The following is a 26,009-nucleotide window of genomic DNA, read 5'->3' as shown; positions in this document are numbered from 1 at the left end:
ACACAAGAGAAGAAGAAAGACTGTTCTGGGCTTTCCTTACACTTGCCCTGCTAGGGCCCTGGGTTGTGACCTACATTTCAGCAATAGAAAATAACTGAAGAGAGGGAAAACCTCAAGAGAAGTGACTTCTACATATAGACCTAATGCTACTGAAGACACTTTAGCAACAAGCGGCTGACACAAAATGGTGGCTGCTGGGTGGTGGCATAACGTGTTGAGCTAATGAGCAATGAGATGGAGTGTGGGGATTTGTCAACTCCAAATGAAAGGTTTTGATAATGCTAAGCCACTTCAAATGGAGAAAAAACTAAAACCTAAGTGAGAAGGGAAAATGGGGGTTATTTTTTTTTTTTATCCCTACAGCAGTATTGAGAGAATTGAGGCCAACGAATAGATCATTTAGATTATAATTATAATGTTTTTAACAATATTTATCTGCATCTTTATAAGATTATACTTGTTGCTGAAGGTTCCTGCTATGAATGAATCACTGATTTCCCATAATGAGGCATTTGTTACTATATTCTGGTCTACTGAAAATTAATATTAAAACTATTGGACCAATAACGATGTCCATTTAATACTCCATGGGAACTATTTTTTAGCATTTTGATAATTAGAAATGCTCCTGATCTCTCACAGAATGGCATACAAGTTGTATTCGCTGTAGATATACAGTACTAACTGGTAAATATGAGACCACAAGATTGTGGGCAGGCCACCTTAGTTTGGCTCCTAATTGAAGCTACTTTGAATATCTTTGTCTAAGCAGCAGAGGAGGATGATCCCAGCCACTGAGCTGCTAGCCAGTTTGTGCAAGCCGTGAAGTCATCTACATCGAAGCACTTATCTGCAGGGCACAGGCTCTACAAGAATGTCTGACATGAGCAAGCATGGTGCCAACTAACGTGACGCAAGCTACTGCTCAGATTGTGCTGGGAAAAAAAATGTTCATCTAAAATGCGCTTAGATGCTCAAATCGCAACCAGCAGACATGCTGTTGCTTGGAGACCGCCCAGAGACAACAGACAGACAGCTGAGAGTTTTGTACTGTTTTCTGAGTGGAAAAGTGTACAACGAAGCGATCAATCTAATGATCTGTTTAATTCACTTCAATTCAGCCAACCTCTTTAATCCACTTAAGCAATCAAATGGAGATTTTACTTGTGGGGAAAAAAGTGAGGAGAAATCAAAGGGTGTGAAATCTGGGATTTAAGGTTGCATTGCTATATTTCTGAAAAATGTAACAATTTTTATGTGAAGGTTTATACACATTTCAGAATGACTTCTAATACATCCGATAAAACAAATAGTGGTCTAACCTTTAAAGTACCTATAAAACATTATACCCTTTAAATGTGCAACTATGAATGAGATTACATTATAGGCTTTCATTTCATAAGGAACATTTACGGTGGACGGATAACACAGCCGTTGTGCTGTATCATTTGAAACAGTTTCTTTTTTCATTAAAAGCTGCTTTGGTGTACTGGGTCTCCTGCAGTGGATTACTTATTGATGGTCATGTCACAAAAGAGTGGTTGGAAATACAATCTGTGCCTTCTAATTCCCTGCTGCTATATAAGATTGGAGGAGCTCTTACGCCAGCAGCTCTGGTGTAAAGCATTTCATCAAAGTGGTTGCAACATATCTTTGATTCCCAAGCAGATGCAAAGCTCCAAGACTGCAACCGACCACCAGCATCAAATAGAGGGTGATTTCATGTCATTCACAATAATGTGTTGTCTTTTTCTTTATGCATCTATTTTAGAAACACAGTATGATCAAGAATATTATTGTGTAGGCTTTATGCATATAGAAATGTAAGCTTGAAGTCAACCAGAAAAGAGCCTGATTGCTGGTTATTTCAGAATTACCTTCACGTATTGCAGACAACTAAGCCCTGGTGCTGGTTACAATCACCTTCCATAATAAAGAGAATTAGCATGCTGAAAGCAGCAAGAGATCTGAAATTTCTCTATCTGTGTTTTAACATTCCTCTGGTACTAGAGCTTTTTAGATAGATGTAGAGTATTTTTAGGTCATGTAGAATCTGTGATCACTAACCCAACTATTTTCCTGGATTCCATAGCTGCAATATGCTGTGTTTTCCACCAACTGGCTACTCGGGGTGCTGAAGTACTCTTGGGTAAATTAGCAGACCAAAACAAAAACAGACATTCCGACAAAGATTGCACATTTCAAAGTAGAATAACTGAGTGTAGCATTGTATTTCAGAGAACTTAACATGTTTCCTAAATATCTGCAAACATATTTTGGTATTTTTATGCTTTAGTGTAGTCAAATTATATACAGCACCTTTAAGATCATTGTAACCCATCACAAACATGACTGTGAATCCAGAGGCAGGCTGTTTTTTAGAGACATGATATCTGCCATATTATTATTATTATTATTATTATTATTATTATTATTATATTATATGAAAAAAAAAAAAAAAAACTATATATATATACAGTACAGACCAAACATTTGGAAACATTACTATTTTTAATGTTTTTGAAATAAGTTTCTTCTGCTCATCAAGCCTGCATTTATTTGATCAAAAATGCTGAAAAAACTGTAATATTGTGAAATATTATTACAACTTAAAATAAAAGTTTTCTATTTGAATATACTTAAAAAAAATCATTTATTCCTGTGATGCAAAGCTGAATTTTCAGCTTCATTACTCCAGCCTTCAGTGTCACATGTAACATCCAGTCTATCACATGATCATTTAGAAATCATTCTAATATTCTGATTTATTATGAGTGTTGGAAACAGTTCTGCTGTCTAATATATTTGACGAATAAAAGGTTAAAAAGAACTGCATTTATTAAAAAAAAAATATTCCAATAATATATATTCTAATAATATATTTTCTTTACTATCACTTTTTATCAATTTAACACATCCTTGCTGAATAAAAGTATTGATTTTATTAAAAAAAAAAAGAAAGGAAAAAAAAATTACTGACCCCAAATTACTGACCAGTAGTGTATATTGTTATTACAAAATATTCATATTTTAAAAACATAGCTTCTTTTTTTTTTTTTTTTTTTTTTTTTTTTTTTTATTCATCAAAGTATCCTAAAAAAGTATCACATTTTCTGAAAAAATATTAAGCAGCAGAACTGTTTCCAACTTTGATAATGAATCATCATATTAGAATGATTTCTAAAGGATCATGTGATAATGATCCTAAAAATTCAGCTTTGCATCACAGAAATAAATGATAATTTAAAGTATAATAAATTTTAAAACATTTATTTTAAATTGTAATAATATATCACAATATTACATTTTTTTTCTGTATTTTTGATCAAATAAATGCAGGCTTGATGAGCAGAAGAAACTTCTTTCAAAATCATTAAAAATAGTAATGTTTCCAAACTTGTACTGTATATATATATATATATATATATATATATATATATATATATATATATATATATATATATATATATATATATTCAAGTTAAAACAGAACCAAACAAATTGGATCTCCTCACTTATAATTATTATTGATTATGTCTGATTAATTCCTGATCCCAGTGCTTTACTGGTTACATAGAAGAACATTTCATATGAAGGTCAAAAAAGTTTAATTTTGTGTGGTTGTGTTCTCTTGGACCAAGGGAAAATTACAAAGTTGTACTCATTCATAATCCTACAACATTGCAAAGTCAGAGCATGTTATTAAATCATGAAGCACACATAATTCAAACAAAAATGTTATCACAGCCATCCATATGAAAGCTCATTAGAGATCCAACATTGGGTAATAAACTAATCTGAGAGAGAATATCTAGACTGAGAAACTGAGATTCTTACACTGCCTTGCAATTACACAGCATGGATTTGTTTAAACCGGCGTAACGACTTGTAGCTATGGAAACACAATACCAGAGCTCATGGGTGCCTACCATTAAGGATGCAAATTGTCCTCTTGTAGGCACTGCCCGAGAAGCTTTTACCGCAGCAGCCTTAACATGGACTTGTCAGATTACTTGGCCAAATGAGTTACTGTTATGCACTGAAATGACATACTAAGCACTTGATTGGGATATTTATATAAAGAACATGATTTTTGAAATATTGTCAACAATGGCTGTACATCTCACTTAAATTTGACCTGATCCGTCTTGGAGTCCTAATTTTGTTATTGCGTCCCCTTGAGCAAGGACACACTGTGACTGATACAGGCAGCCCACACACAGCAACCTCAGCAGCACAACACATTAATAAAAGACTTAGCATTATGTTAATGTTTCAAGATTTTTGTTAAATCATGACTTCTGTTCTTCAAACAAGGCAATAGTATGGCTTTTGCAAACCATTATTTTAGCACATGGATATGTCATCATGGCTTCATGGCTATTTCACCAGGTGTGTTTTATGCTTCTCTTGGAGTTTGACAGATGGAGTCACTATTCTGCTGATCTGATGAAAATAGCTGCAGCAAACATTAGGGTTAGTATAAAATTACAGAATTTTAATTAATCTGATTTATCACTTGAAATGGCGTGCCACACATTGCTCAGACTCCTTAAACTAAGACTCTTTTGTCAAAGCTTCAGTAGTTTCAGGTTATCAACTAACAGAGAGGTGCCAGGTTGTCACTTCATAGTTGATAAGATGAAAGGTTCTGTACAATCAAAGGTTCGATACATGTGTTGGATATGTGGCCATGGCCATGTTTTTATTACGTTGGTACAAGTACATTTAACTGACCGGGAGTGTTTCTAAAAGGTTAATGCTCTATCGTGTTGGAAAACAACATATCCCCCTACACCAAATCCAGCACTAAACCTACCCGATAGTGTTAACAAATGCAAAAGTGATAGAAATGCATTCATTGATGCAACCCATGCTATTTGAACGTCCTTATATGCAGGTTTGAACTGTTTTGTCGAAACTGTAGTTTCGTAGTAACTTCTTTCCCCTTAACATTAACCAGTAGCCAGAAAAATGTCAATAATGATCAGCCAAAAAGAAAAGTGGTCAAACCGGTGTGCATATTGATTGGCCTATCCTGATTCTCCACTGCATTCATGGGCAGAGATATGTTTGTGATTAGTTACAGTGTTCAATCATTGCAAAACACAACAAATTGTTAAGACAGTAGGGGTGTGCAATACTGACAAATATATATATATTTGTCAGTTTATGTATATATAATTTTTGGTATTATTTATTAACTCTTTCCCCACCATTGAAGAGTTTTTATTTTCATGTTTTCACTGTTATAAACTGGGGGTGCTATTACACATCTTCTGAATGAGTACAAAACCTCCCGAACAAAAACACACGTGAAGAGGATGGAGAAACAAGCGATCTCTTTTGTAAACAGATTCATAAGAGAAATAATGCGATCCTCAGCAATAGACAGCATGTAAATGAAAACTGCATAATCTAAACAGTAAAATGTTGATCCAAGAAGTGGTATATGGCTGTGCAAGCTTTGTACAGTAGGTGTTAATGGAAGTGATTTCCTGGATTCATGCTTTGATAACCGTAATGAATATTATCCATATTAAATATTATTATTGATTTTCTCACCTTTTTGCTAAAAACTACACATTTTATGAAACCTACCTATATTCAAGTGCTGAAAAAAAATTAAAAAAAATCATGCTTTAAGATAGATTAAAATTATTATTTTTTTGTTTGTTTTAGAGTAGAGGCTCTGATCTTTATTTTGGTGCATTGCATATTCAAATATTCATAGAGCAAAATATAATGGAGGCCATAAAATCTTCAAAATTGCTGGCAGTGGCTGGCTACTTTTTTCAAAAATGCTAACGGGGAAAGTGTTATTGATAATTAAACAATATTTTGCCGAGTTTGTTTTTGTGCTGGCACCTTGGCTGGTTTAGGCCTGTCATGGATAAATAAATAGGGCACTAAAACCGCTAGTAGGTGGCGGTAAGTCCCTGTCTCAATGAGTGATTCATTGAATCATGCACTTCATTTGAAACTGATGATTCATTTAATAATAAAGCCACAGGCTGTCTTTATGAATGTATCATTGAATCATTGATTCATTCAAAACATATTCATTCAGGAACAAAACACCACAATGTTGCTCTGAGATGTGTGTTGCTCTAATCTGGCTTTGTTTTGGAACTAATTTCAATGATGAAACAGGAATAAAGAGGTAATACTGGGTCTAAAATGTAACTAGTTTTGTATTAACAATTGTATTAACTTTTTTTTTTTTTTTTACTTGTAGATAATGAATATCTAATTTGCAATCACACTCATATTCAGGTAAATGGCACTCTTGCTTGTGTGAAATTACGTGACTATATCATATCTTATGAAACACAAACCCATAAAATTTTTGTTTGGATATTGTTTGCTTTCATAACTTGAATTACAGGGTCATTCTAACTGCTTTCTAATAGGCTTCATCATCACACAGTGAATGCTTTTGACTCTCAAAACGTTTTTTGTTTGTTCATTGCAAAGAAAGTGGCATACTCAATAATATCAGTGTGCACATTTTCAAAACAACAATTATGATATCATCAGAGACGATAATTATTGCACATCCTTAAAAGAGAGTATTTTAACATAAATAGGAGTAAACCTTTCCCATTTAGCAAACTGCAACAGCCACAACAGTAATATTATGTATTGATAACTTCTTGGACTTTTTGTGCTTCAGGACAAGCCCCCGACTAACTGTCATCCTCAGTTTGCACAAGGCTCAACACATCACCTGGGGTGGATTAGCCCGGCCTAAATTTCAAAGCAGACAACTTGAGGCTCTGATGAAGCCCAATATAGAGAAAGGGAGGAATGGGCAATGACAATGAGGACAAGCAAACAAATGTGACAGAGCAGTGCAATCTTTTACAAGACAGGTGGGAAAAGAAGCATTAGGCACAAACAAAAATATGCTGAAAGTCTCGGCTGGAGAAATTTGAAAAAATAAATAAAATGTGAAAACTGAATGAAGGATGATGGAGATGAAGATCTAAGATGGAGCTGAAAGGAAAAATGGATAAAACGAAAAAGATGACAACATCTGCTATTGCAGAAATAACCTAGAGATATTGACATTACGGACAGCCTCATAAAGAGAAAGGCGTTCTTGTAGTCGTATCTGCAGATGAGGCCATCACATAAGTGCTCTGCTCTCTACCAATCTCATGAGCTATTTCTTGACCTTGTTTCACTTAATGTCTTTCCCTCATTTCTTCCATAAAAGTGTAATGTCATGACTGACAGCTCAGGCACTTGGTCAAGGCTTAGGTTATATAATGGGACTAATGTTATGCATCTGTTCCATGGCATAGTATATTTAGAAGAATTTTGACACTCTGCTGTTTTTGTCCCTTTTGGTGAGGATGATTTAGGAAAAAGAAAAAGCAATAAAGAGTACACTTTTATGCAGTCAGTACACCACAGTAATGCTTGTGAAATGTGAAAATGGAGCACATTAGGTAATAAACTGACAACTAACACTGAGGCTTGTCAGAATAAGTTCTTTGATTCCAAGAACACAACTTCAAGATGCCATCAACATTATGTCTGTCGTATTACTTTCACACCATGAAAATATCACAAGAATGCTCAGTTGTTTTTTGCTGTCATGGACTTCTATGTTGTATTTTTAGTTCCTGTGCTCCTTTGTTTGATTTTCCCACTTGTCCTTTGTTTCTGTGATTACTATTATTAGTTCATTTAGTTCAGATGTGTTTCATTAATTATCTTATTTGTTTCAATACTTACATCCTTCATGTACCTTAGTTCAATGTCTGGTCTACATTTGAGTTGCATGTGTTTGCTGCTGTCTTCTGTGTTTGTTCTATGTGGATTCTTATTAAATTCTTGCATTGGAACATCATTCATCTTCCTTGTCTTCAGTCTGTGCACACCCATGTGACAGGAATCAACAGTGCTTTTGACAAATGTGATTAAAAGGAGGTACATCAGATGAAGCTTCCGATCATCGACTGGGCATGTCAAACCCACTGGTACTGCTGTACCAAATCAATGCTGAAATAATTATAATAACAATAAATGTAAAAAAAAAAATATCACTCTTCTGTAGTCTTCTGTCAAATCCTTTTCTTAGCCAAAATATCCTACTTTCCAAAGTATTAATATATTAAACACATTTTGTTTTTAGTTTTTTTATTAGTGAATGTGCAAAACTATTGCTTGTTTTTTTATTATTATTACAGAATGTTTACTTCAATAATTATTTTAAAACTTGACACACTTTAACTTATTTCTTATCCCAAGACTGAAATCATAGCATTGCTGCCAGTGCGCTAAAATATTGCCCCCACCCCAACACACATTCTACTTCAGCAAATCCAAGATTTAAATACTACTAATATACTAACACAATGATGATGATGATGATGATGACGGTTATTATTAATATTATTTTATGAAGAAAAATAGGTGAAGCAAAACAACAGATAAACAGCTCTGAAAAAAGGATAGATGCCATTATAAAGTCTAAAACCACCCATATACAAACAAAAACAGGGTGCTGCCAAGAGATGAACTGTAATATTGGCTATATGTAATAACATATTACAACAATACAAGAAGTATATCCAAGCAGGAGAAGTTAGACCAAGAGTGCAAATTCTGTGACACACTCTGGTGCCAAATCCCTACAAAGTGATGTGAACAATGAGTCTGTGACCTATCTGGATAAGGATGAACAGGATCATAAGAAAGATTTGCTTCAAAGCCTGACAACAGATAATATTATCTGAAACAAATCTGACATTTGCACTAGCTCTCAGTATGCAAACTGGGGCCATGACATGAACTACTTAAAATTAGATAAGGAACATGACAAAACAGAGTGTATGACAGAATAGAGTGTGAATATAATCATGACTTTGCTAGAAGTTTGTAGGTTGTAAGCAAATAGTTTATAGCTTGTTCTAGCTGATACCTGATGTCTAGTATTTCATGCATAACTTGAGAGATTATGCTACAATGCTTTTGATCTGATATATGGATTTTATCCAGCTTAATCTTGCATAGATAAAAAAGAATTTATTTAAGGCAATGAAGTAAGTCATTGACAATGCCTTCAGGAAAGACAAAAGATGAACTCTAAAAAGGCTGAGACATTTCCAGAAATGCAGGCTCAGGAAAAAAAAAAAGAAAAAAAAAAAAGTGATTTTGGTCATAAAGCCAATGTCAAAAGAACTACATATTGTGCATTAAGAGATGCTTATGATAGTGATGCTGTGCATTTGTTAAATATCACAGGGTAGTGCTTCCCTGGAGATCTTCAAGTAATGAGGAAGTCCAGTTACAAATAAAATTACTATACCTGACATTGTAGAATGGACATGTGGATAAATCAAAAACACTGGCACACATTTTAGGTTGAGTTAGTGTGGGAATATAAAAAGAGGGCAATCAGAATTGTAGACTATAGGAACCACCTGTACTTTGGCCTCAGGTGCAGACAGCATGGGCTCATTCTCCTACAGCTGTGATGAAAGATCACAAGACTAAAACTACAAACTGGACATTCCTTCAAAAGTGAAGTGACATACAGCCAAGTATGCTGACCCATACTCAGAATTCGTGCTCTGCATTTAACCCATCCAAAGTGCAAACACACAGCAGTGGGCAGTCATTTATGCTGCAGCGCCCAGGGAGCAGTTGGGGTTTCGGTGCTTTGCTCAAGGGCACCTAAGTTGTGGTATTGCCGGCCGAAACTCAAACCCACAACCTTAGGTTTAGGAGTCAAACTCTCTAACCACTAGGCCACGACTTCCCCGTAAAAGGGGATACAAATATACTAGCATCAGACTTAAGTGTCTACAACTTAAAGACAGTATAATGATGGGACAAGAACACCAATAGCTGCAAAAACACTCTACCAAGAGGATAATGATCTGGCAAACTCTTTGAGAGTGCACTCTTCCAGTGGAAGTAATGACCTGGGCCCGGTTCCCCAAAACGTTATTTTCGCTAAGTAGTTCTTAACCTATTCCTTAACCTCTCTCTTAACCGGCACATCCGTACGCTAAGTATATCTTCTGTAAGTCACACTTTCGTAACGTTGGTCTGTACCATTCCTAAGCTCTCTCTTAGCGTTGTTTGAGCTCAAGATGCTACTGTACAGCAGTCTTTAGAAATCAGCGGAGCGAAGTACAAGTCAAACTATGGTATGTTGACAATGTTGTGGCTCAACAATGATTTTATGTTATTTTTTAAGACTCATAATAAATTATGTACGCAATGGATACAGGCCTATTTATGAAGTTGACTTGATGTGGTATCAGAACTAATATGGTGGTAATTAGCCTAGGCTTTTTCGTAATGTAATTAAAGCGAATTGGCAATCAATTTTTTGATAATTAAAATCTGGCAAACAATTTGGCTCTAGATGGCTAAGATCTATAAATGGGTAATCATGGTTGTGTCCAGTAAGCGACCAACTAGCAGCGATCCTACGTGTCCTTGTATTGAATAAAAGACGGCGCTGGCCGCGGAGCCGTTTAGTCCATGTCAATTTTTTTTATGCGTCAAAACTTAAGCCCTTTTGACATTTTGCCTGACGGGGCTATATTAAAAAAAATTCGCCTCCCAAGACAGCTCATTATGGAGCTGCTGGACCTTCTCAGACCTGCGCTTGCCAGGGAAACGCGGCCTAATTTTGCTTTAAGCCCTGAAGCCCAGCGCTACGTGTTTTTTTTTTTTTTTTTGCTACAGAGAGATTCATCAAGGTTGTGGGGGAGGGCTACGTCCTAATCACGGTGTGGAGGTGCGTCCACACTGTCACCAATGCCCTTCTGCGCCATGCCGGGGATTACATCCTGGTGGATGGCACACTCATCACTATCGCCAATTCATCAGTGATTGATCAGGCGTAGGCTACTTATCGCAAAAGGGATACGTGGCCATAAACGTGCAGGTTATAGTGGACCATAGGGGTGTGATCTCTGACCTGGTGGCAAGGTCCAGCAAAACTTCAAGTTTCTCTGACAAGGGGGCTTGGTGGCCTTTTTTACGTTGCTTCCCCAGCATATTTTGTATCTCACTCTCTCTCTCTCTCTCTCTCTCTCTCTCTCTCTGTTCACTGTAGATAGGTTGCTTTTTATTAAAAACATAAACCAATTGCAATCAATACCGCATTAAACAGATGTAACTGCAGCTGCTTGCCAATCAATTCTGATTGTAAAGTACCTTAACATTAATATAAAAGTGTATTATATAATTTTTATAAGTCGTTAAACCCATGTCAAGAAGCGGCACAAGTGGCACAACGGGATAAGGAAAGTGGATGATTAGCGAGGGATACCCGGTTCTTCTAACCATCACAACATATCGTGTGAACATATTACTGACCATTTGATAATTTAATTTATAGTATATATTTTACTGATAACTTAAGCTATGTTAAAATAAATGTTACTGTAATAATTTGAGGAATGTTTTATTTGCATAGAATGTGTTGTCTTTCTTGACGCTGTATTGCACCTTCACGTGAAGTGGAAAATCGATTCCTGAGCAATCGATGCCAACTAATTCAGCACCCTCACTCGGGACAGCACTCTTGTAACGTCGGACGTAAGAGGCAGCGTGCTAAGAAGCTTCCTAAGGACCACTTCGGGGAACACACTTAGGAACATAAACAACTTTGGTAAGATATATCTTTCAAAGTCTTCTTAGCGCGCTAAGAGTGAGCGTTATCGGGGAACCGGGCCCTGGTTGTTTGTAACTGACATTTCTATAACTGTTCTAACTTTTTTCCTGGTTGAATGATGACAATTTATACACACTAACTACTAGGAAATGAAAATAATCATTCAGATCAGACCAGAGCTGCCCTTTTCGGACTGTACTTGCCATGTTTGTGTGCAATATGGATCAGATGGTTAATGAATGGTCGATATTGCATGAGGCAAGTCATTAGTAACAACACTCTTATAGCTTTTGATGCACTGTGTGACAAGTCTTCCTCAAGGTACTGTATAGTGTGACATTGCCAGGCTAGTGACCAGTGACTGTGACTGCATGTCATAGCCTAGAGCAACAGAAGCTTTGTCTTTATACATCGTTTCAGTTTCTCTTGAGGTATCTTTTACCACTTTTATCTTTTATCATTCTCTATGATTCCCTGAGTCCCCACAGAATATTGTCGCATAGCCTGTCTTTTCCATTGATTTCTGTGAATCTTTCATTTTAGACTTGTGATGTTAGAATCAGCACTGATGTTCCCATATGCAAACCCAGTGACTTGGAATCATGGGGGGTTGATGAGACGTCACATAGAGACAGCACATCACTTATTGTGGCCGGTTATTTTCAGCACAATGATGTCACAACAACATTCAGAGATTAATATTTACTCATTCTTTGTATGCATGAAGGAATTTCACATCTCCACCAAAGGTCTTTGTTACGAATCACCAAATAAACTGTACCCTCAATACAATGCCACTATAAATAATACTTCATATTAGCTGTCTCTACTTCCAGTGACTTCCAATGAAAATGTCCCTGAAAAAAATGATGATGACTAGACTAGGGGGAGATATGGTTTTTTGGGGAAGTCCATTGAGGGCACTTATTCTGTTGAGGGAATTGATGTGATGTCGTGTGTTGGTAACAGTTCCATAGTAGAAGATGGTGTTTCAAGTCAAGTCAAGTCATTTTTTTTATTTCTATAGTGTTTTCTATAATAGAGATTGTTTCAAAGTAGTACCAGAATCAGTTGTGGAAACTTTATAAGACAAATTCTAATTCTGCTGTAAAGCAGCTCTAACAAGCCTATGTCATTATTCAGCTCAGCTCAGTTCAGTTCAATAGCAGTGTCAGCATTTCAAAGTTCATCAATTATGAAACAAGTTCAGTTGAAGCTATAGTGTCATTGTTCAGCTTAATTCAGTTTACATTTTATTCACACTCAGTGGGGTCAATGATGTCAAATCAATAAAAATTCCTGAATATTAAGTGTCTTTAAACCAACCCAGGCTCTTTGAATATAAGTACTTTTGGCAATGTTTCTGCAACACCGATATTATGAACCTTAGTGCGTGTTTCGCAGGATTTTCAAAGTCAAAAGTCCAGTGAGTGACACTAAAAAGGGTTCAATATGTGACCATGGCCATGTTTTTATTACGTTGGTACAGGCAGGTATTGCAGTGTTTTTCTTAAGTTTCATCAGGAATGTATTGCTGTGGTTCAGAATTCAAATGTCCGTGGAGTGTAGCTAAAAGGTTAATGCTCGATTGTGTTGGAAAACAACATATCTATGCATTTGCTGATGCAGTGGTGCTATTTTAATTGCCTTCTACACAGGTTTTGATCTGTTTTGTCAAACCATAGTTTCATGGGATCTGTACTGGAGCGTTTCACCTATTTCAAAGTCATAGCATAGTATTGTGGAAGGAATTGGGCGGAAATAATGTTTTCTTAATCAAAACTTTGGTTCTGTAAATCATACTTTGTGTGAAAAGGAATAAAAATTATTGGAGTTTTACTTAGCACGTATGAGACTGTGTAGCTTTATACACCAACTAATTGAAGGCGACAGTGGTAAGGAACCCAAATTCCAACAGGTGACAGAACTGGTGTGTGTCAGTGCTTGACTTTTGATCCCATTAGCTGGAGTGCAAAAGTCTTGGACTTCTTTATCTTTGGGGTATCAGGCGAGATGGTCATCACCTTCAGAAAGCGTTTCTTCAGCTATGCTTGTTACGCCACATCTCCTGTCATAGCATGACGATGCAGAGGCCAAACTATTTAGAACCTGCTGTCAAGGATTATTGACCAAATTCACTGTCCAACCTGAAACTGACTGTTTTGGTTGTGCCTCTGTCTTCTAAGTCGTTCTTGACACCATTGCAGAGAATAGGTTGAAGATAAGTCATGAGAACATTCTAACACTCTCTTCAAGGCACAGATCAGAGATAATGAGTCTTTCCTTATCGCAAAAGCAGCCAATTATAGAAAGCTTACATTTTTAGAGTGTTCTTGGTATTTCATAGCCACTTTTTGGGTTGGTATCACTACAGAATATGCTATATATAGGCCTACTGTAAGGCAATGTGACATTTATGTTTTTTTTTGTTTTGTTTTTTCGCAAACATATTGAAAAAGCGCTGTCCTCCTTGTATCAGATATTGTGCAATTTCCTACTAATTTAACTTTCAGATCAGCAGTTCTACTTTCTGAAGTGGAGCAATTCATAAGACAACTTTATAGGTTGATTATGTTAAAATTAACCTTGATTATTATTTCTGTGTAATTTGACTATCGTTTCATGCTCTGTATAATTTGACAGATTGTGATGTTTTCTTCTCACTATTAGAAAATTATGTTTCTGACAAAATATAAAATGCCGCCGCATGGCTGTGGTGATTCATTTTGCATACCAGAGCCAATTGTGTATATGATTAAGACACATGCATTTCTCCATGCAGTCTCGCAACCAATTATCTCCTCTCTTAAATGAGCCCATAAAGGAACACATGCAGCTTCACACATTCACTGGGACAAAAGGAAATAAAAGACGGTACTACATCTTCCTCTAGGACATATTTGACAAACAAATCTTTCTAAATTCAATTCAACAGCAATGAAAACATCTCAGTTTTCTCATGTGGTAATCTGCCACCAATTATTTGTAACCATACCTGGTTGAAAAGGATACATTATATAAAAAAGCAATAAATCTGAGGAACAGACCGATATTCACATGAGTGAATAAGCGTGAACCTAATCTGTATAAACACTTCGAAAAATTAAGCAAGAGTAAGAACACACATACCATATCAGTGTCTGATACTGGTCCGAAGCTTGTCACATAGATGTTTGTCCTCACCTCAGTCACACTTTCTGATTGGACAACAAGACAAAGAAAGAGTAGGCATAAGAGCAGAAATAACTACTATGTAAAATAAATATTAACTGCTGTTATGTAATGTTTTACAGAATATGGACGTTTGTTGCGTTCATTCGTCAATGAAAATTATGACTAAATATCGTCATCAACTAACTTTTATCACATGACGAATATGAGACGAGATGCAACGTAAATGCTGGTCATGTGACGATGACTATAATTAAATGTATAATGCAATATTGTTGACGAATAAAAACGAGACTAAATGTGGTTTACAAAATAAAAACTATGCTCAAATGTCTCGTCATTTTCGTTGACTAAAACGAGACGAAACGAAATGTTATAGCGTTATTTCGTCTTGTTTAGTCTCATTGTTATTATTATTATTTAGCAGTATTTCTGTTTCCTGGGTCTCACTGAGGCAACACCACTTCCTCAAGCCCCACTCGCAGCATTATGTAGAAGATGACAACAAACAAAGTTAAGTCTGACACAGAGAAAGGGACCGTTGCGTTTACTTTAACATGTGTCGTTGGTAAAATAAATGTTGTAAATTCAAATCAGAGCATCTCCCGTGTCTGGATGGATGTATTCTTGAGTCTATAAAGTAACAAAAATATAATAAGGGGGGAAATGGGTTTGGCTAAAATAAAATTTTGGTTTCGTCTATACTACTATTAAATAGAATTGCATTACTAAAAAGAGACTAAAATACAATTTTTTTAGACTAAATGTCATCAGTTTTTATCGACTAAAACTAGACGGAAATAGTCATGGATAATTCTGACTAAAATAATAATAAAATGCTCAGACTTTTAGTTGACTGAAACTTGATTAGACTAAAAAGAGTTTGAATGTGAATAAAACTAATAAAAACTAAAATGACAGCTTCAAACATAGACTGGACTAAAATTAAAACAGGGCTACAAAAAACAACACGACTGTTTACAGATGTTCATGAATCCCTGGGGCTGAACACTAATTGTAAGGGGTGTTACCTTTCTGACACAAACTCTGAGCGGATGGACGGGGACTGCTGACCAATCAGAGCAGACTGAGCTTTTTATTGACCCTTATGCTTTAAAGAGACATGATTTAAAACAGAGTGTTTCAGGCAGAGGGTGAAAAAAGTGCCATAGCAATGTATTTGTTAATTATGATAAAAATAAGTTTTTTTTGTTAGATTTTTTTGGGGTTTTTTTGTTTTGTTTTGTACTTAGAGCCAAAAAATACAATTATGAGCTTTTAAATGACCATAATAATAAGGGCACTTAAAAAATGCCCAGTGTGTGGAGTACTCTAGGCATTTATCCATCTGAAGTAAGTTATCATGTTCTAGTTAGCAACTTTGATGTGATGAGTACTGTAATACACATCAGCAACAATGCAAAGCAGGGTGGAAATGGAAAGATTTGATGGAGCTTGAGAGGGGTGACTGGATGGGAGCCAGGTGGAGCCAGCAGGACTCAGGCAGTAGAGGCAATGGAAGCCGTCCAGCTCCACAGTATCAGCCCACAACTCTCAGTGTGCCACTGGGCTTAGCCAATTTATCAAAAGCATACATCTTGATTTTAGACTGCCCACTGCTGGGCTCACAATTTAGGCTCTGTACTTTAAGAGGTCACTGGGGATTCACTCTGTGAGACCTCTGTGGAGGAGAACAAAAAATACATATAGGGTCATGGCCTAATTGGGATGTAGACTACAGAGCATCAATGCTAAGAAACCAGTGTTTAATGTGCTCTGAATCCAAAATGACCAGGGGATCCGATCAGCTGCTTCATGATGTTTAATTTAGCATTAATTTATCTGTTGGTGCACCATCTGAGCAGTGGTCAAGACTTCCTCTTTATTTTCATCAGCAATCTTTAACACATGAGACTCCTGGGGCTCCTTGATCTTCGATTTGTAAGTGATCTAGGGAGAGCGCTGTTCTGTGACAGATTCTGCTATTGATAAACATTACAGTGCCAAGAGAAGATGAGTAATTTTGCTGTTCCACAACACAATCTGTCATGGATCTCAGAGGTGTGAGACTTGAGGTAAGAACTGAAATAAAACCCAGACTGAGGAAAAACATGATCCATCTGCAAGCCAACATTAAGGCCAGCATGTTGACACTGGAGACAATGAGGAAGGAAATTTGCACACGCATTTATCGTACCTCCTAGTCCGGGGCGCAATCTGTTGTCATAACCATCCAGCAAGCGATCCAAGATCCGGGTGAAGATGGTGATGTTGTCCTTGCTGTCATCGGGAATGGGTTCTCTGTGACCTGTTACAGCCCTGTGGAGAAGAAAGAAGAGATTCAGGTCTCAAAAAGGAAGTAAGGATGCTTTGAAAATAAACAGAGAGGGCACAAGAAAAAAAAAAATCTGAAAGAAAGAAGGCCAGTAAGCAAGAAGAGACTGAAGTCGCAAATAGAAGGATGGATAGAGAGGTAGAGAGATTGTTCTTGGACAGCATCTTTGATCTTTTATTCTTTGAACACCTGTTGTGATTGAAGCCTCCTCAGGTAGGAGATGCAGTTATTATGAATAGGTCCAATACTAGAAAGAAAATAATAGCTCTATAATAATAATACTCAATAATACTTCATGTAACAATAAAAAAATAAAAATAAATATGGTTCTTTCTGCCATAGACCCCGAATCCTAATTTATAGACACAAGCCTCAATCCTTTAACTGCAGTTTCTCCTAGGAGGTGGCTGATTGATCTTTTAAAAATATTAATAAGCTTATTTTAAAATATTACTAAGCAGTAAAGCACTCTCTATGTTAAAAAAAAAATAAAATAAATAATAATAATAATATATAATAAATATAAGTATTAATAAATAAATAAATAAATAAATAAATAAATAAATAAATAAATGGTAAGGTTTAACTTAAAGACTTGCAGTCAGATTTGACTACTGGAAAGGTCCGTTTTAAGCTTATTTTGGCCAATAACCCATTTAAACATTTGCTTAAGTAATTTTTGATATGTAAGGACTCATGTACAGACATTCTTTCGCAAAATCGTATATTGCTGTTTATGCATTAGTAAATCAAGCCAGTGTCTAAACGGTCAACTTCACATGAAAACCATCTGTTATTTCAATTTTGAATACATTTATACATAGGATGCAAGCAAAGAAAACCCCTTTATAATCACTGAAGCTGCCATTCACCTCAGTTCAGCATGAGTTTATCAGTGATTGGGTTCGACATTGTTGGAAGAACTCCCATTATAACTAATGACGCCATCTACATTACACAATTGATTACTTATTTGCATTGTATTTGCATTGTTTTAGTTGATAAAATCATTTGTAAGAGTGCAAAAATCGAATTGCAATGGTGCAACTTTAAAGATTTATGAAAAGTTTTCAAAAGAGTTCCACATGTGACACTTATTTCATATGATAATATGGGTTACACTATTTTAAGGTGTCCTTGTTACAATGTAATTATACATGAGTACTGATATGGTTAAGGTTTGGCTTAGGGTTACTTGTTACTTACTTGTAATTATGCATAATTAATTGTTATTATAATAGTAAGTATATGTAACGTGTAACAAGCCTTAAAATAAAGTGTTATCCATATATGTTAACCAATCATATTAGAGGACATGTACATTAAAGGCAACAGGACCCTTTAAAACAAAGTGTTGAAATCAGGGTAGAAAATGGCCTTTTATTACTCAATTATAACAGTGCAAGGTTTATTTTTACATTTGATTAATTCACTTCGGTAGTATTTCTCACTTGAATACCACTGCCGTAGACCCATCTGAAAGAACATGCACACCAAGTCAGTAAGAAAATGAATTAAAGTGAGTTATAATTAAATAAATAAATAGACAGAATGACAGAGCAGAGGAATGATAGAACTAATGGAACTCCAAGTGGATAAGTGAAACCTGTCACACAATTGAATATGGCTTTGCAGAAATCCCATCTCTGGGATTTTGCTGCATTAAAACCCAAAAGTTGGAAATGGGGTCTTGAATATGCAGCCAACCCCTGGTTCTTTAATTACCTGAAATATGCAGAATAATTATGTCTTGCTGGGGGTGTGATTCCCCGATGAACAATGCAGTGGCACAATGGAGGGTGTGATAGACAGAAAACTGATAAGATAATGAATGCTGTCCTCAATCAAGGGCTGTGCTGTGCTTAAAACAGCATGCGAAACAAGAGGTCTGTCAAAAACACATGCATTGCATGTGACAATATTTCAAAAGGTTTTGATTAGTCCTTTTGTGGTAACAAAAATGTGACCATGTTGCTGGATAAACTTGTTTTAGCTTTTCTTATCATTGTGCACAACACCGATTAGTCATTTGTGAGAATAATGATGCTTCACACCTCTGACAGAGAAAGAAGTGGTATTTTAGCAGAAATTTCTTTGCACATTTATCATTACAGAATGTTAATGTGATAAAAAAAAAAAAAAAAAAAAAAAATATATATATATATATATATATATATATATATATATATATATATATATATATATATATATATATATATATATAAGTTTTGTTTCGCTTTTATTTTTTGATGTTTCTTTCAGAAATTTGACATGGTGAATAGCAAAATCACACCACTTTTAGCAGTGCTCATGAAATATATTTTTAAAAACTGTATAAGCTAATCTGTTAACTAAAACTCATAAAATTAATTCATAAAAATGGCCTGTACATGGTACATTATTTAACAAAGTTACCAAAAGTGAGTTGTCTAAAACCTCAGATGTGTATGTTGATTATTGTCTTTTAAGATATTTCCCACAATGTTCTAGAATGTTCCAGAAAGCACTGGAATATTCCAGAATGTTACAGAAACGTATACGATGTTCTCATATTTGCAAAAGCAAAACCCTAACCCCCAAAAAATAAATTAGTACAAAACCTGATATGTAATAAATCAATGTTTCAATTAATGCTAGAAGTTCTAAAATTTACTAGACCTTAATATTTACAGAAATATTGATGATACCTGAAAATAAATAGTACAATAACAATTAGCAGCAAATAATTATAGAACAACCATAAAAACTTGAAGTCAAACACATTATTTTGTTACACTGTGTTACAATTATACTACCTATAAATAACTATGATAAAATTAATATACCTTCTGCTCCAGGAAATAATTCTATATTAAATAGTGTACATGTTGTGCTTTAGCTTCACTCATTATGTATTCATGCAGTGACACTATAAATGTAAAATAAATAAATAAATAAATAAATAAATAAATATAATCAAATAAAATAAAATAATAAATAAATAAAACCTAATTAGGGTTTTAAAGGGATAGTTCACCCAAAAATGAAAATGATGTCATTAATGATGTCGTTCCAAACCCGTGAGACCTCCTTTTATCTTTGGAACACAGTTTAAGATATTTTAGATTTAGTCCGAGAGCTCTCAGTCCCTCCATTGAAGCTGTGTGTACGGTCTACTGTCCATGTCCAGAAAGGTAAGAGAAACATCATCAAAGTAGTCCATGTGACATCAGAGGGTCAGTTAGAATTTAAACGAGTCATTATCTGGCTCGGTTCGGTGTTCATCTCTCTCTTCACAGCAGTTCAGTCAGTGTACTGTTTGAGTAAATGAATTACTCCGGGATATTGGTTTGTTTGAACTCAGAGGGAGTGTCAACCACATTAAAAAAGTTAACAGCTTAAGTCATTTGTGGATTTATGCGTATTGGAGATGCGAACCGTTTAAATGATTTAGTTTGATTTGGTGAACTGGTTCAAAAAGATCCGGTTACATCGAATGATTCGTTCGCGAACTGGATATGACAAACTGCTTTGTTTTGAACTGTCTTATAACAGACACGGAAGAGAAGACAATGCTGAATAAAGTCGTAGTTTTTGCTATTTTTGGACCAAAATGTATTTTCGATGCTTCAAAAAATTCTAACTGACCCTCTGATGTCACATGGACTACTTTGATGATGTTTTTCTTACCTTTCTGGACATGGACAGTAGACCGTACACACAGCTTCAATGGAGGGACTGAGAGCTCTCTGACTAAATCTAAAATATCTTAAACTCTGTTCCAAAAATAAACGGAGGTCTTATGGGTTTGGAACAACATGAGGGAGAGTTATTAATGACATAATTTTGCAAATTGGGCGAACTAACCCTTTAAGCATGTTTTATTAATGAATAATTTAATTCATAGACTTATTAGTTTACAAATGTTCATCCAGTAGACAGCAAATGTTCTGTACTTGCTTCTTGCAGCACTGGTTAAAAAAAAACAAAACAAAAAAACCTAAACACAACACAAACCCTTTCTAAAAGACCATTTGCTTACATCCAGTATACTACAGATTTTTTTTGTTCTTAGTTACCTCCTACAGAAAAGCAGAATTAACACAGTTTGCTATTTAATATTCAGCAATTAGCATTAACTAAACATTATTTATTTTTAAGTTTCCCATCTATGGACAGAGGAGGTTAAAGAAGTTGGAATGGATGTTTTTCCTCTTTGCACTTTTGAAAACAGTCACAAGAGCCCATTAAAGAGATCATCACACTGAAACATGAGCAAAATCCCTTTTAGTCTTGCAGCAAAAAACAGAAGCTACAAAAAACAAGCCTTTCTTTAGTGCCAGAGTGTGTTTAAGAGAGCTGTATTTTTCCATCAGAGTACTCTTGCACATTTTTTACTGAATCATCTCAAGAGGCTGTCGACTTTATTGTGGAGCTGAAAATGCAGCAGCACGGAGAGGTAAACATGGCGGAACGACTGCCTTCAGCCAACAAGCAAAGGCAGACCAGCCTCTGTACAATGTTAATTCATTTTCTTTGGGTTTACACCTCCTTGCAGGAAAAGCCTGTTTCACCTGAGTGTGGAGGAGCTTATCCGAAAGCATTGCAATGACTGAGTGATAAGGGGCTCTTTGTATTTCTCCCACACCTTATACCACATGACTGATCTATATGTGTGTCAGCTAGACCTGTCAGTGACGTGACATTTTGAAAGCTGATGATCTTCCCATTGTGTTGCTGGTCTGATTCATTTCAAGAAAGCTCTCAGATGACAAATAGTTTTAGATTTTTTAATCAGCCTCTTTCCATTTACAGAAACATGGCTGCTCTATTCAGTAACTCAAAGAACAATGGAAACTGTCTATGGCCATGCTTTCTGTTGTCAGTCTGTAGAGGAGACAAAATGAGCTAATGCCTGATTAACTGGGGAGGTGGGGTGAACACTGTGGCTTTTTATGGTGTATATATATATATATATATTTTTTTTTTGTATACTGTGTTGAAGCTAATCAATGGCTGTTACTTGCCAGGGAACCTCATCCTGTGAAGATGGCCATTCAGTGAAAATAAACCAGAGGTTTATTAGTGGGATTCATGAGGCTGTGATACCAGTCCTCCTTTGCTGTTGTTTCACAGCCTCCCCAGCAGGTTTACATAACCCTGTGAGGGCGAAGTAATTTACAGCCCATTAAAACAAGCAAAGGAGGAGAAAAATGTGCATGAAAGGGCGAAACACAACAAGTGTTTCTGTGACTGCCACACAACAAAAAAATAAATAAAATAAAAAAAAGACAGGTGAGGAAAGATGATACTACCAAGCTACCAAGTTTCTTTGCCTAGCATCTCTACAATGCAGTCCTAAAGAAAAACATTCTCTTTAAATGCATTCTAGCGCTCTAGCTTTCATTGTCAACCTTAAACAGGTACTTTCAACTTTATAAGCTTCCACTGGAGCTGTGGCCTAGACTAGACGTCAGAGAGACATGGAGCTCAAGGAGTCCGAATCAAGTCCGGCTCATAATTTTCTTTTCACCATATTGATATATGGTTGCCAGGGTGTTCTGGATGGTTACAAAGGAACTGCTAAGTGGTTTCTAGGGTATTCTTGGTGGAGTTATGTTGTTGTGCAAGGGATTCTTCTCCAAGACAGTGGTTCTCAACCAGGGGCAGCGGCCCAGTAGAGGGCCTTTGAATGAATGAATGAATGAATGAATGAATAAATAAATAAATAAATAAATAAATAAATAAATACATACATACATACATATATTTTGGGTACACAAATACTGCCAAAATAGGCAAACAAACCAATTAATACATGTGCCAAATGTTTCTTGATTTGAAGTGACACGGTCAGTCAGATTGGACAGAAAACATTCATCATCTGTGTGCAGCCAAACGTAAGACATACGTGTCCCCATCTGGTGTTATGTGAGGTGTGTGAGCTGATTGGAATTTCTCTCTCAGATGTCGGGCTGGAGTTCTGGATGATCATGGGCCCTGGCGGCAGCTGCATCATCCCTCTTCATTACCACCACATCATCCCTGCAAATAAAAAATTGACTTTTTCTCGTAACACCCATCCCAAACCTCTTCTATCACATTCTCTGTATTGGTATCCTTCAGGCGCTCTCTCTCTCTCTCTATCTATCTCCTGTCTTCTCTCTTTTTTAATCTTATCCCTTATTACTCTCTCCTAACCCTCTCCCTCTTTCTTAGAAATTAAGTGGCAAATAAAAATATTCAGGAGGTCCAGATAGTAGCAGAGGTGATTCATTTCACTGAGTTGCCAGTATACTGTATGTATACACAACACGTAATATTTCAATAGAGTGTGGTAAATACGCAGTGTTGAAATGAACTCCTGAATATTGTATAATGTGTTTGTAAACACGGTTCAGATATCGGAGGGGGTTTTATAATGCAAGAAATTCTGTTGGAATACAGTCACCTTGTGAAGCAGATCAAATATTAATAGTATTGTTAACACCATTTTCAATGCATTTTTCATTACACAACAAATAGCATGACAAGGCAAGATTTGCTATAGAATATTAAGTTGTGTCTTTTGGAGACTATCAAAAAAAAAAAAAAAACCTTAATCCAAATCCATTTTTAATGGAAATATGCACGTATTCACTTAATAACATTTACAGAAAAGTTTCACTATTTGTAAAAATTCTCATTTTTCCATCCTCACCCTGTCAAACAATTTCAATGGTGGTTACCCCTTGCAGAAATGGATGTACACACTCACTGTGATTGGCTAACTGTAGTGCACCGTATCCGCAACCTTCTTTAAAGCTCGTTGTGTATTTTGATAAAATGGCAAGAGTGATTAAGCCATATATGTTTATGTCATATATGAGTCAGATCTCAAGGAACAAGGAAATAAAACAATGCAACCATTTGCAAAGCAAAGGGACTTAAATGTAACTAAATAATTATGTATGGATTACTAATTACTTAATAAACAACGACAGTAAAACACTACGTTGTGTGAAAGGTTAATAAAGGTAACAGAAAAAAAAAAAAAAAAAAAAATATATATATATATATATATATATATATATATATATATTCAACTGACATGATAAAAATATTAAACTCAAGCAAATATTTCTGATTCAAATATATACTGATTTTATCAGCAACACACAAACAATGATAAAATTGGTTTCACAATAGCATTAAATGCTGCTATGACATTTATTACAAAGAGACTGTAAGATTAAAAATAAAAAAAAATAAATTAAGTGACATCGTGATTGTGAATCATGATTCTCCTGAATCCAGGCATTTAAAAAGGGTAGAGACAAATAATTCATATTTTAAACTGGGGAGTCTTTTCATCTGGCCATAAGCAGTTGCTCTTTAGATATCTGTGTCAGTGTTGACTCATAGTATCAGTCCACAACAACTACTAAATGATCTGTACTGTGTTTGTGCACAGGCAGTGAAAAGCCAATATGGGTTTTTGTGTCGATTTCTGTTCTGTTGTCAGTCTCCGAACATGATCGTGCAGTCACTGTATGTATGTAGTCTCCAGATGGGGAAGATGAGTAATTACAGTGACCACTTTAACAACAGCAGTCTACACACAAAGCTATTCTTATGGCTTCAGACACTTTATAGACTTCAGACAGCAGACAAGCTATATGGACCACATTATTGATACTTGTATGGTACTTTTTGTCCTTGAAAAAGCAGCTTGAATATTATTCTAAATGCCTCCAAAATACCTCCTTTCATGAGCTGCCATAAAGCCACAAGCACAGAATCTGTGCCCTCTGAACATCCAATGGTCAGCAGATTTCAACAAAGTTCTAGAAATTACATATTGCACGTCTTTTTTGTATTTTTTATTTGGGATAATTATTGGTAATCTGAGTAGTAATGTGAGTGGAGTACTTTTACTTCCTAACCAACGGATTGAGCTAAACTTTGCGGTACAGTTGACTAGACTTTCCCATACCTGTTCTAATGTGACGTTCATATTAACATGCTATTAACATTTACTCACTGAGCTAGTGACCTTCATATTTTTTCATAAAACATCTTCATATCTGTGACTTCTAAACTTTTAGTAAAGAGCAACAGACACAAACCTTTTGAAAACCTTTAAGAAAATGCCACTGGCCACATCTCTCCCATTTAAAGGTGCGTTTTCACCGACAGAAATTTCATCATTGGAGTTTGCCTTAAGCAGTTGTATTGTTCATCATAGGCAGAGAAGAAGTTCCTAATGTTGAGTTGAGTGTAATGTTGAACGCTACTGCTGTACGACTAGTCATAGCTATTTTACATTTGCCCAAAAATGGAATGTACTTTTTAAAAAAAAGAAAAGATATTACCATTTTGAAAACAAATATGTTGTCTTGCTGCAAATCAATAAATCAATAAATAAATTGCTTAATGTAGGAGAAACAATTTTTATATAAATGTCTTCTATGTCTTCATTACCATTTGCAGTCAGTTACATCATATCACTGTTTACTTGCTGAAATTTAGTTTCTTCTAAATTTGGTCCTCTGGTTGTAGGATAATCTCGGAAGTAGTTTAGAAAAAGTTGTTCTGAACTGACACTTAATGCTGTCTAACTTTTTATTATTATTTTTTATTATTGTTATTTTTTTTTAAACTTGTTCAATAAAAACGAATTATGAATGCGACAAATATATAAACAAAGAAATAGCATATCAGTAGTCGAAATTATTATTTTGTACATTTTCCTGAATGTGTCTCCCAGCCTCTAAGTTTGTATCTTTCATTAGTTAGCCCAAGATACTCTGAGCGAACATTGATTTTCCATCCAGCCACAGACAGGTCAAGACTGCACTTTAATATTTTGTTGGAGTCTCAAATTTTATTACA

General features: G+C 35.5%; 1 protein-coding gene across 1 annotated transcript in view; it reads right to left on the bottom strand.

Annotated features, from left to right (window-relative positions):
* Positions 1–26,009, bottom strand: part of LOC132130664 (gamma-aminobutyric acid receptor subunit alpha-3-like) — a 149,049-nt gene that overhangs the window by 104,541 nt on the left and 18,499 nt on the right. The window contains exons 2-3 of the mRNA XM_059542441.1: positions 17,019–17,140; positions 14,780–14,847 (exon numbers count right to left, since the gene is read on the bottom strand). Of these exons, the coding sequence (XP_059398424.1) occupies positions 14,780–14,847; positions 17,019–17,140 (190 nt within the window). The remainder of the gene's footprint in view (positions 1–14,779; positions 14,848–17,018; positions 17,141–26,009) is intronic.

This window comes from Carassius carassius, chromosome 47, assembly GCF_963082965.1.
Source record: "Carassius carassius chromosome 47, fCarCar2.1, whole genome shotgun sequence".
NCBI classification, from domain to species: Eukaryota; Metazoa; Chordata; class Actinopteri; order Cypriniformes; family Cyprinidae; genus Carassius; species Carassius carassius.
The sequence above is the reverse complement of the archived record's forward strand: the minus strand, read 5'-3'. Positions and strand labels throughout refer to the sequence as shown.